General features: G+C 39.4%; 1 protein-coding gene across 1 annotated transcript in view; it reads left to right on the top strand.

Moving 5' to 3' along the window:
* The first annotated feature begins 35 nt into the window (after positions 1-35).
* CAND1 (cullin associated and neddylation dissociated 1) overlaps positions 36-12,822 on the top strand; it is a 32,708-nt gene continuing 19,921 nt past the window's right edge. The window contains exons 1-2 of the mRNA XM_027655464.1: positions 36-195; positions 4,659-4,802. Coding sequence (XP_027511265.1) covers positions 128-195; positions 4,659-4,802 — 212 coding nt within the window. The 5' untranslated portion in view covers positions 36-127. The remainder of the gene's footprint in view (positions 196-4,658; positions 4,803-12,822) is intronic.

Below are 12,822 nucleotides of genomic sequence, written 5' to 3'. Positions count from 1 at the left end.
CACCCCACCCCGGCCCGGCCCGGCCCGGCCCCTGCACCGCGGGCGGAGCGGAGCCGGCGAGGCCGGGAAGACGCCGCCGCCGCCTCCTCCTTCTCTTCCCCTTCCCGCCCCGGCCGCGTCCGTCAACATGGCGAGCGCCTCGTACCACATCTCCAACCTGCTGGAGAAAATGACATCCAGCGACAAGGACTTCAGGTGGGACCCGCCGCCGCCCCCCCCCGCGCTCCCTCCGCCGGCCCCGCGGACGCCCCGGCCCCGCGCACGCCCCCGCGCTGGCCCCGGGCCTGGTGGGTGTCGCGGACAGTGCCCGGCGGGGGCCAGTCCGCGGGCCCGGGCTGTGAACCCCGCGCCGCCACCGCGGGACTGGGCGCGAATCTGCGGCGGCTGCTGCCCCGGGGAGAGAGTTCCCGGGAGCGGGGCGTCCCTCCTCGCTGCCCGGGAAGGACGGGGCGCGGCGGTGCCCGCACGGCCGCGGCCTCCACGCGTCTGGGCAGGGATCCCCGGCAGCCGGGAAAGCCGAGCGGCCCGTCAGATTTGCTGAGCTGGCGAGGACAGGCAGGGATGAGGTTTGAATTCCTGGCCTCGCAGATGCTCAGAGGCCGAACGGACGAAGCCCTGAGCAACCGACTGTCACTGACCCTGCGTTGAGCAGCGGAGGCCGGGTGAGGTGACCTCCTAGATCCCCTTCCCAAGCTCAAAAAAATATGGAGCCTGTGATTCTACGAATAGGAGCAGGGAGGGCCAGCTAGCACGGCAGGCTTGAGAGGGTCCATTGGAGGGCCACAAAGAAGATTAAGGGACTGGAGCATCTTTCATATCAGAAGAGACTGAAGGAGCTGGGCCTGCTTGTCCTAGAGAAGAGAAGACTGAGAGGGGGTCTCTTTAAGGCATATAAATACCTCAAAGAGAGGTGCAAAGAGAATGGTGCCAGGCTCTTCAGTGGTGCCCAGTGACAGGACAAGGAGCAATGGCCATAAATTAAAAGACAAGAAGTTTCACTTCAACATGAGGAAGAACTTTATATTGCTCAGTTGGTTAGAGTATGGTGCTAATAAAACCAAGATTGTGGGTTTGATCCCCATATGGGCCATTCACTTAAGAGCTGGTATCCCTTCCAACTCAGAATATTCTGTGAAATCTGTTGATGGTGGCACTGGAACAGGCTGTCCAGGGAGGTCATGGAGTCTCCCTCTCTGGAGACATTCAGAACCTACTTGGATGCGTTCCTGTGTAACCTGTTCTAGGTGACCCTGCCTTGACAGGGGGATTGGATTAGATGATTTCCAGAGGTCCCTTCCAGTCCTAAAAATTCTGTGACTCTAAGCTTACATCCTTCCTGGACGCTGCATGTTGTAGACAAAGGATTCTTGTAGTCCTCATGTAGCTGTGTATTGCTTTTGTGCATCCAGAGAGGGAAGTTAAGTCTTATGGCATTTAATTTTGAGCTTAGGATCTGTCACAAGAGCACTACTTTTTTTTGGATCATTTGTTTGCTTTGTAATAAATTAATAGTAGGTAATATATAAAGTATCAAAGTGAGATAATACAAGTAAGCTGTTAAAAACCAGCAGAGAAAATACATTTACATGGTAGCTCTAGCAAAGCATTAGGTGAAAAATAATTACCTTTTTTTGTATTGTGTGTGACCAGAAATTCACATTTGAAGTCTTTATTTGTCAAAGAGAGCACATGAATACAGACAGGGAAAAGACATAAAATGTACTTGTGTTTTGTTGTTTTGCTGCAGCATTACAGTGCTTAGTTTTGTGGTTAAAGTAGATGTTGACATCCAAACATTTCTCTTGTTAATATATTAAAATCTAAAGGAAAACAGAGGTGGTGATTAAATTAACATAGAGTTGTGTTTTGAATAATCTTAGCTTTTGACAAACTGGACACAAATGTGATATATTTATGGTTTTTTTAATGTCAATTTCTTTCAGATTGGAATTACCTGGAGAGTTCAGACTAGAAATTTTGGAATTACAAAAAAATAGTGATTAGTATAAAAAGAGACAATCAAGAATTGCCTGATTTTTTAAAAAAATTATTTCTTTAAATTATTCTGAAACTAGATTCAACCATTTTTTTTCTCTTAAGTATTACAGAAGATTTTTTACTTTTGTCGTGCTAATTTATTTCTGTGATTAAGTGATATTTTGATTTTGTGCTTATGGGGAGGATGACTTAGAAAAAGTTCCAATGGATTTGTCACTAAATACCGGTTTTCATGGCTTAGAAACTTTCCGCATAAAAGGGTTAGGTTATACCTGTCAAATGCAATTGTAGCAAGCACTTCTTTTCCTCCAGCTGCATGTAATTAAAACTGGTTTTTGGTTCCTTTAGGAGAGCACACTTAGAAATTATCTGTTCTAGGAGCTTTGAACGACTTTGGAATTCTCAAATATTAAAAAAAAATCTTAACGTAGATTAAAATCTAACTTTACAAACCATAAAAAATGCATGATGATAGACCTTTATAAGCTGACTGTTATGCAATAACGTATATGAAACTTTATCCATTATGCAAATACACGATACACATAAAATAGCATTTAGTTCTAGTAATTTTATGTGCATTTATTATCAGATTATGTGTATTTGAAGAGGGACAGAGCAATTATCTTGTTGATATCAAGGAGCTGAGTATAAACCACTGTTCAAGTAACCACTTTACAGTAAAATTTAATCCTCCTTTTTTTGGATAACTGTCTTGTTTGTCTTGCAAACTTGGAAGATGTACTTCTTTGGACATACTTCTTGGAAGAGGCACATGCTTGCGGATGCATTGTCCGCATGGAAACTCAGGCTTAAATTCTAAACAGGGCAGTAATATAAGGTGGCAGTTTACATCTGGCTGCGGGAGGAGGAGAATGACTTCTCTGAGTACTGGGTGTGACACTGGGCCTGCTTTGCACCAGGGAAGGTTTGATGCCCCCGCAGAAGCAGCAGTTGTCACTAAAAGTCACATTGAAACTACTCAAAACTATGTTTCTAAATACCAGCTACTATAACCTAAAGTTGCTTGACCTCCCCATTGCATTTTGGAGTTTCAGTTGTAGTTGAGTGCAGAGGCTGCTGAAGCACTGAGGATGCACAAGCTTTGCCTAGCTTAGGAAGTGACAAGTAGGTGATGAGTGCACGTGCACTCCTAAGGTTTGGAAATAGGAGCTATTGACCAAGGAAGTGAGAGGAGGTTATTAAGTTTTGAAGAAAAGGAGATAAATACTGGCAGGAACTTGAAGACAATTTTTGAGCATTCTAGTACTGTGTGATTTCATGTATATCCTTAAATTCCATCCTATCTGTCCATTACCTTTACTTACCTAGTATTTTTTTTTCTTTGCTGTTCTTAAAACTAATGCTGTTTGCATTCACAGCCTGTTTATGTGCACGTCTGGTTCTGGTCAGACTGCAGGCTTGCTTCAGTGGGACTATTGGAATGAATGAAAAGCGAGTGGGGTCTTATCTTAGAAACACCTTGAGACTATTAAACTGGAATTACTCTATTGAAAGACAGGACAAGTTGAGGTCCATTATATGAGGGCGGGCATCTGGCATTTGTGATGCATACTAAGATTGTGTAGAGTCTTGCCTTTAATTTTCAACGAAAAAGTAGTGTCTGGCATGTCAGGCTGCAGAGATAACCTTCCAAGTAAGACTTGAGCTCAAGTGATGTCTGCTTGAGGCCGATGTGTCTAAAGTCCAAATGTCACTCTCAACTGCTTAACTATGAACCCTTGTTATCAGGGGCTTGGAATGGGGGTCAGTATTGGTACCAAAGCCCATGGGATTTGTGCTTGAGTAATACATCTGTATGACTGCTTCTGAGTAGAGAGGGTACTTACAAAGGAAGAATGGGTTGGAAAGCAGTCATCAGAAGGAAAAGAAACAAAAAGCATAAAAGCAGTATTTTTGGAAAGTCATTTGTCAATATATTCTTCAATTAGTGGATGTGACTATTATTAAATAGTAAATTAATTGCCATGAAAGATGATTTTATTTGCTTGATTTCTCAAGAATTAATTTTGTTCTTTACTGTGACACCCTGGATTGTGGAATGAGTAAATGTGATCGGCTAGTTTTTAGATTGTGAACAAACTAGTCTGTACAGGGCAAGAAAATAAAAAACACATGAAACATAAGCTTAACTATTATTTCTCCATTAATGAATGTTTGGCATTTGTGAATTTTATGGGAGAATGTTTGGGAAACTGTATTTTTCTGCTTGATTAAAATTTGTTTTAAAATAAACTCAGAGCAGAGAATAATTCTTTTAACAAAGTTTTTTTAAAAAGCTTTTTTTTTACAACATCAGCATAACTAATTAAAGGACTATTTAAAAATCTGTGAAAGTGTCAGTTTTTCTTTGTGGAGATCATATGGAATATAATATAAATAAACTCTGGAAGTAAAATATATAGCTGTTCTTATTAGACAAAGATGATGACCTAACTCAAAGTTATTGTCCTTTTCAAATACAATTTTTCTCCTTTCTGTTCTATAAATGCTACTTGCATCACAAAACAGACAACAGTAATTCAGTGTTAAAAGTGATTTATTTGATAATGAACGGTGGAAACTGAGAATCTTAACTCCTGAGCACTGTGAATAACCTGTGTCCTTTTAGCAATAATTATCTGACCATCTTTTGTCAGGTTTATGGCTACTAATGACTTGATGACGGAACTACAGAAAGATTCTATCAAGCTGGATGATGACAGTGAAAGAAAGGTGGTGAAGATGATTTTGAAATTACTGGAAGATAAGAATGGTGAGGTGCAAAACTTGGCTGTCAAATGGTAGGTATTCTTTTTCTGTGATGTGAAGAATTGATGATGATTGAACAACATAAAGTACTTTTGAAAAACTCAAAAACTACCCCTGCTACACAAAATAATTGTGAAACTGATGTCCGCAAAGGAACCCTTGCTCTTAGAGGTTACTTACCTTAATTGTAGTTTCTTGCAGAACTATCTTTCGTTGACACTGGGGATTAACATTTGAGATTTCAGACTTTCAGCCCTTGCTGAAAGTATTTGAGTGACACACTTGTTCTTTGGTGATAATTCTCGAATGCTAAATAGATACAAATGGCTTATAATTAAGGGGTAGTTGCCACACTGGTATTTGACTGTGAGAAGTTAGATGATGTATAGGGGAAGAATTGTAGTATTGGAGTACTTCTCAAGCAGAGATGAAAACACAAAAAGGTAAAGATATGGTCTTGGTTATCAAATATGGAACTTCCCTTTTTACTAACATTCAGAATACCGTGTTAATGGTTTTGCAGGCTTTACAGGAACATAAATGTTTTATGGGGTCAGGGTGCAGTTACTTTCATTTCAGAGACTTCTGTTGCTTCACTACCCTCTCATCCTCGCTTTATTTAGTTTTACATGTGGTGTGACTTTTCCAGAGCCCCTTTGAAGAGGTACCACGTTTATTATGACTTCCTGTTCTTGGCCATTCTGACTTTTTGTGCCCTTGAAAGAGGGCCTCTCTTAAGAGGTTCTGGTGTTTCTGAGAATGATTCTTGTTTGTGAGCTCAGGTTTTTTTATATTTTGTTTACACTACCTGTATTCCATGAGGCATACATTTAAGTAAGTTTGCTACATAAGAACTTGAGAAGCTTCACACTGTGACTAGTTCAGTTTGTTTCCGCTTGTTATTCTTGCCATGTCAGACTAACAAAGCAGAAAAAGCCTTTGTGCACCTCTGCTTAGGTACTTAGAAGCAGTGCTCGCTTTAGCTTCTGAAATATTTGAAGTGATGGTAACCAAAACCTTGCACAGAGAAATTAGTGTAGGAAGGTCACGTTTCAAGCCAAAATTTGCTATTAGCAGTATTTAGCAATATAATTGTCACTGCTTTTTCACTACTCTCACCAGGGGTGCAGTGCTGTTAAAATGTGTCTTCTCCCCCTCCTTTTTTTAACAAAACAACACAAAATGACATGTTTCGTTCTAATTCAGACTTCTCAAATGTCTTGAGTTCCTTGTGGTACAGCTTAAGTTCCATGACTTTGAAACGGATTGCTTGTACTCAATTAGAGAAGTATACTGTTATGAAACTTGGCTCAGGCTTAGAATTGTCTTTGTGTGAAATAGCATTTTGTGGAAAAGTTATGTTATGGCATACATGCAGTACTCATTTTCAGTGTACATCCTGTAGTTTTCATGAAGGTTAGATTAATGCACATAGGCAGTTTATACATCACAATCTTTAATGGTAGTGTTAGAATTTAGGATCTATAGTACAAGTAATGCTTATTGAAACATTAAAGAAAGATTGCAGAGGGGAGAGGATGAGAAAAAAGGGCTGTGTGTGTGCACATGTCCAATTTTATTAACAAGTCTTCAATTTTTAAAGTTACTATCATATACTGATAAAATTTTTTGATTTAATTAATATGACAGGATCTCTTTCAAGTTTGGAGTGTTTTCAAGGAGTCCAAATAATGTTAAGGAACAGTGTTAAATTTACTTTACTGCGATAAGAAACATCATGGAAAAATTTTCAGGCGAATTGTGAACATTCGTGTTGACGGTATACATTACGGAACTTATCAAGTTTTGGGGTTTTTTTTGGTTCTTGCATCCCAATCACTTGCAGATATACTTTGGATGAAAAAAACCCCACCACTTTTTTAGAGTATTCTCTTCTTACGGTGGCTTATACTCACAGTATTGTTCATGACAGTTGTAGACCACTCTGAGCTAATGCTGTTCTGCTGTTCTTGTCCTCCTTGTCCTTTTTCTTGCACTGCTTCTTATCTAGTTTTGTTATAGACTGGTTTGGGGAATTAGTTTTCTTCTGGCTTAGTGCTCTCCTACAGTCAGATGAGCTTTGATAAAAACATTAGTGAGGGTAAAGGATGGGAGAGGCTGAACACTATTAAACTGTAGTTATTTTGAAACAGTTCAAGCTAAAGTCTTCCATCTACTACAGCACTGAATGTAAGCCTGATTCATTGGGAAGTTAAATTCAGCCAGCATATTTTTCTTGACTTTTTTGATTTTAAATACTTCATGTTCTTGTGTATTTCTGTTACTGATTTTCTGGCACTTTCAACTGAGGAGAGCATAAACTGTTTAGATCTCTCTTAATTTAAATTCTGTGACAAACTGTAGAGACTGTCAGCAGTAACTTTCATCAGACTGGTACTTGATGACCCATTAAAGAATAGATTCCCTCTCTTATAAAAAAAGAACTTAAGGCAACCCTATGTACCTTTGAATCTGTATTTGAGATAGATTTTTCTTGAGGAAGGCAGAAAAGTTTTGCAGCTTGTTTGGGGAGCTTCCTCTACAGGTAGATGAATGTAAATGCTCTGAATGGCAGAGGAGGTAAGGATCACTTTTCCAAGGTTTGATTCTTGAGGTCACTGAACACAGCAGATTTAAAACAACTCAGAGCGGCCGTAAAACTATTTATTTTTAGGCAAGTGTAGCAACAAGTAAGCAGTGTTCCTGGTTTTGTCTTTTCTGCTGCTTGAGTAGGGAGGGCTCTATTGGTTAAAGTGCTGATGAACTTTTTTCTTATCTGTACAAAGCACACTAGTGATTTTGTTCCTGATCTTTACAGTTATATTACGCTGGTTTTGGGCAGGATAAAACATGTTGTTCTTTAGCAGAAGTCAGTTTTTGAGTTTGTGGATATTTGGGTAGCTACCTTGCAAGATGACTGTCCAGTTCATTTCTGAATAAAAATGAAAATTAATGAACTACCTTAGTACTCCTGAAGTAAAAGTCAATCTATTCTAGTCTTTGACCTTACAAAAGAGAAAGGAGTTTTATTTATCAAACTTCTCTTGTAGGCCATAGATACAACCTATGTCAGTAACTGCAGGTTGTTTACCTTGTTTTTGTTAATTTTATGTAAAATTTTAAATCTGTTCATGTTGTCTACATTTTTTCTGCAGGAATGGTTTTTGCTTCATCTGATAGTCATAGGCTGTTTTACAGTTAGCCACCATAGAAAACGCTATTGCACATTCTTACAGCGTGGTATTGTGTACACCTTATGGGAATAGTAGTTACACTGCCAGTAGCTTTTTTTAGGATTATGTGCATCTGGATTAGTCAAGCAGTGTAGTTTGTCTAAACATAGATATTATGCTGGGTGGACTTGTTCTTTATCGATGATAATGTTGGTAATGTTCTTTTGGCCTGAATTTCACATTAATTGTTTCCTGTGTTCAGTATTGCAGTTTAAGGATGAACTGCTTCACTTTTTGAGCAGTTTTCTATGGTTTGCTGTTCTGCCACTTAAACCTATGCATAGAAATCTTTATTGATTCACGCTGTGAAACATTTCCTGTAACCTGTAAGAACCCAGATGCACTCACGTATCTCTGTCCATGGGGCAATTAAAGTACTTTCAGTGATTCCTCCCTTGTGATACTGTAATTTCTCAGCATTTACCAGTGTGACTCCTCTGAGCAGTGATTCAATACAAGTAACTGCCTGACGCTGTGAGTCTTGAGTCATTAGTGTGAACAGGATGATGCATGTATTGGCTGTTGTGTGGCTGATCCAGTTGAGCAGCTTCAAAGCATTTTGGATGCTGTGGTAATATACTACTGCACATCATGCAATACTGGTGGTTTGAATAATGTTTTGGTTTTCTTTTTTTTTTTTTTTTTAATTTGTGAATTTTAACTCTTCCCTGTAAATAAATGTGATTATTTGATAGCTATTAAAGTATGCCAACTTGAGACTATAATTGATTGACTTGGTGTCCGTCTTCCTGATAAGGAGCTACACTATGAACACCTTTATTTTCAAATGTATGTAACTTAAAGGAGGTAGCGTGTTATTGTTTATTTCCATAGGCAGGTGATGACCTTTTGACTCAGAGAAACTGGACACAAATTATTGGTTAGTGAAAAGGAAAAGATCAAAGAATACTTAAAACAATATCCAAAACAACCTTCGAGTGTGTAAAATACGTAATTAAGTGCAAAAGCTTTGTAGTCAGAATTGATTTTATAAAAGAAGGTTATAGTTTATTTTCAACTTCTGATAAGCTTAGTTTGTAATCTAGGACTAATGTCCTAGTGGTATCTATGTCCAGTGATATCTACTGATTTTGAAGGCCAGGAAAGCTTGAGGCAATCTGTTTTTAAAATTTACTTCACAATTGGCATGTCTGCTTAATTGAACTAATAGGTTGAATAAATAGGACTGAAGGTGATGATTTGGGAAAAATATGGTTTAATGCTTTTTAGAAACTGTAATTGATAGTGTTTGTCTAAATGTCATTAAAGTGGTTTGGTCATCTTTAAAACATTAACAGAAAAGTGTTTCTATACTTAATTGAGATGAATCTAATTGACTGGCCTTGTCTGTGATTATTTTAGTTACTTACATTTGAAGAACAAACATATTTAAATCCAAGGAGTTGGACAAGGAGTTGTTCAACAGTTCATGTTTTAAAATAAGTCCTTACCTATAACTTGAGATGCTTTCACTTATGAACCAAGAGTTTTTTAGTGGCAACCTGCTTCTGATGTGTCACAGTCAATGTATAAAAAGATGGTGCCAGCTGCCGGTCTCTAGGATATGGAAGTTGTATTTTTGTAGGGTTGCACAAGCAATTGTGAACTGCAAGAAGCAGAAGACGTGACCTTTCTGACCATTAGAGGAGGGATGAGATTGCCACCTGGAATTTCACCAACCAGATAGCAAACTCTCTCCATATTGATCAAAAGTAAACCTTTAGGATTGCTATTCTGCAGGTTTTGAATATTTTTGAAAGGATATTGTTACTCAGATTTATTTTAATTTGCTTCCATAATTGTACATGTGCTTGTTTGTCTTTCCTAGTGCTTCTATTTGCAGTACTTCTGTTGGAGCAGGCAGCCTTAGGGATGAGAGATGGTTTATACAGATTCTAACCCTGTATACCATAGCCTGTTGACTGAAACGCCCAGGGAATTTCTCTGGCTGTGGACAGTCATTGTAGCTTGGAATTGTTTGGGTTTCTATTCTAGTTGATTTATGCTTGCGCTGCTTGCAAAACAATTTACTATGCTCCAAGGGTAGACGAGTGTAACAGCACTGTGAGTAGCCACTGACTGACAGTGGAGTGTATTTGAAGAGAAGCTGTATATATAGGTGTGTCAATGAATCACTGCAATGGGAGAGCTTGGCTGAAGAGTGAAATCGAGTTGTGGAGAAAGCTGTGAGCTTTTTGAGCAACTGGAGAAAATGTTTCAACTGCAACCAGGGATGGCTTGATGTATTTGTATCTCAGAGGTAATTCTTGGTAAGAATCTGTGTGTTCGCAAATGCTTGTGTACTGGTTTATCAGGTACACAAGGAAAAGGTCTTTATCAGTATCACTGGTAAAAATTATTTTAATAACATCGTATTATTAATTTAACATTATCAAATCAATAAAATGACCAGATTGGATTGTGGATATGGTCCTCTAAGTCCCTGCTCTCAGAGGTTTAGTAGCTGTGGAGATGACTTAATGGAATCTGAAGAATCCAGTACAGTGCTCTTTTCCTAAATTAAAGGGCAGTGTCTGGTTAAGGCCCGAGGTTTGACTGCTTTTAATGAAGGGTGCTCTGTCAGAACTGTTCATCTCTGCAGGTTCTGCTGAAGCAAATGAGAAAACATTCCATTACGTCTTCATTTCTGTGCACTTAAAGGGCTTCTTTTTATGCCTTTGATCAGATACCAGTCAGTATCTCAATTAACAGTCCTCTTGAGATTACCCACACGCTGTATCTTCTAGAAATGTTGACCCAAAGTTGTTCTCGTGTTTTTATTTTAAAACTATCTCTATATCTCCATAAAATACTCTGCAAAATGAGTAAATTGCAAACTTCCTGAATTTGTGGCATTGGTGTGATCATAATGTGTCAATTTTATATGCCTGTGGCCTAGTTTGACTAATGTCAAATTAGTTCCAAGTTTTGTGCATTAACAGAACTGAGTTAGTTGTAAGTGATGTTTCAGTGCGTGGTTTTGGTAAATATGTTTTGCCTTTGCTGCTTTCTTCCCCTCTCCCCGGCCCCACACACACATTGCCAGTATTTTCAGCAGGTGTTGCCACACAAGTAGGGTGGGCGAGGAAAGAAAGAAACCAAGCAGGTTACATTTTCTGAAGGAAGGCATGAATAGTGCTAGGTGTGATTGCTTTGGGGATTGCATATTCCTGGGTGTTAATCTACATGCTGTGCCTCAAGTGCAAACAGTGTTCTGAGTTCATGGGAGTAACGCATTATGAGCATGGCCATTGGAAGAGAAGCTCCTAAGTTTGCCTGACATGGTGACAGACCATGCCAAAACTTTGAACCTTACTCTGGTTACTATCATACTGTAAGTCATGCATAGTGTGTGAATAGAGAGGCTTGCTTGGCCGTGTCCTCCTCTGTCTACGCGTCTTGCTTGTTGCCTTTTGCTTCTGCTGGGCATTTTTAAATGAAAATTAGCCCTCACCACTGTGAATTCTTGGACTTGTGAAAGAAGAGTAGCAGCAGTGGGGTACATACAACAGGTTTTTGAATGAAGGATGTGTTTTGGATTTGTCCTGCTGCATAGAGCCATGACTGCTAGCTCTTCAAGAGTGAAGATCATAGATCTCGGCCCTTTTGAGTCCATCTGGAATTACTGATTTGAAGTCTTCTGAATCTGAGCCTAGTCCTCATGTCTTGTTCCCTCCAACAGTTTTAACAGTTTAGTTTGAGCTGTCAGAACACTGGTTTTTTTTCGAGAGTGGAGAAAATGGGCGATCAGATTGTGTGCAACAGTGTTTTTTGCGGGCCTACAGTTGTCCCGTGGTGTGAGCTGTATAGTGGTGAGGGATGGCTTTGAAGTGACTGAGAGGACCTCTGAAGCAGGAAGTGTGAAAGGTGTGGAGAGCTTAGAGTGTGTTCGGGAACCTTTGTAGCAGGAAGAATGGAAAGTTTGATGCTCTGAGACTGACGAGAAAACTGAGTATCAGAGGAACTTGGATCATGTGGTTCTGGATTTACCCTGTAGGCGCTTCTAAGTTATGTTTGACCAAACTGTTCCTATTTTCCCCAATGACCTCTCAAAAGGAATTTGCTCTGACCAGATGTGGAGATTGTCAAATTGACCAAAATGAACAAAATTGTTGTCAAGTTTGACTATACATTCAAAAGTTAATTCACTATGGTCCAAGGTGCCAAGGCACATTAAATATGGTTAACAGCACTTTGGAATGAAGCTACACATCCTTGGGTCTCCACTGTCAAAGTAATGCAGGGGTTTGTCTTTTCCTCAAGAGTACCAGCAAGGTAGTAAGTGTGTGGGGTGAGTACTGTACTGTACTCATGGTGAGTACAGTACTAAGCTCCTGAACTAACTTCACTGCCTTTATGCTGAATGCCACAGCCTTGAGCCTTTTCTTCTGAATAGTGATCTGTGACCTATGTGTTCCCTCACAACTGCCTGGCTGACAGTTTTATTAGCTAGTAGTGAACCCAGGGCCCAACTGTGTTCTTGGAGAGTTAGACTTAAAGCTCTGGAGACATTTCAAGTAAAACAAACCATCTAACCAAAAATGTTTCGGTGTTGTCTTCGATTTTGTGCTTGTCTCTCATTACATATAAATTAAGAAAGGAACTCTCCATTTGATAAAGACTCAAGTGATTTTTCTGTCTTAATACACTTGTGTGTTTTTGTAATACAATATTGTGGGAATTAGATGATTTAAGTACTAAGCATAAAGTAAGTTTTAGACTGAGTGGCATAACTTAATTTGGATTTTGAACCATCTACTGTTATAATAATAGCCTTCACTGAGAGCTTAGTACAATTAGAATAAGATGTACTGAATTT

The sequence above is a fragment of the Corapipo altera genome, unplaced genomic scaffold, assembly GCF_003945725.1.
Source record: "Corapipo altera isolate COAL_440 unplaced genomic scaffold, ASM394572v1 1, whole genome shotgun sequence".
NCBI classification, from domain to species: domain Eukaryota; kingdom Metazoa; phylum Chordata; class Aves; order Passeriformes; family Pipridae; genus Corapipo; species Corapipo altera.
This window is presented reverse-complemented; position numbering and strand designations above follow the sequence as displayed.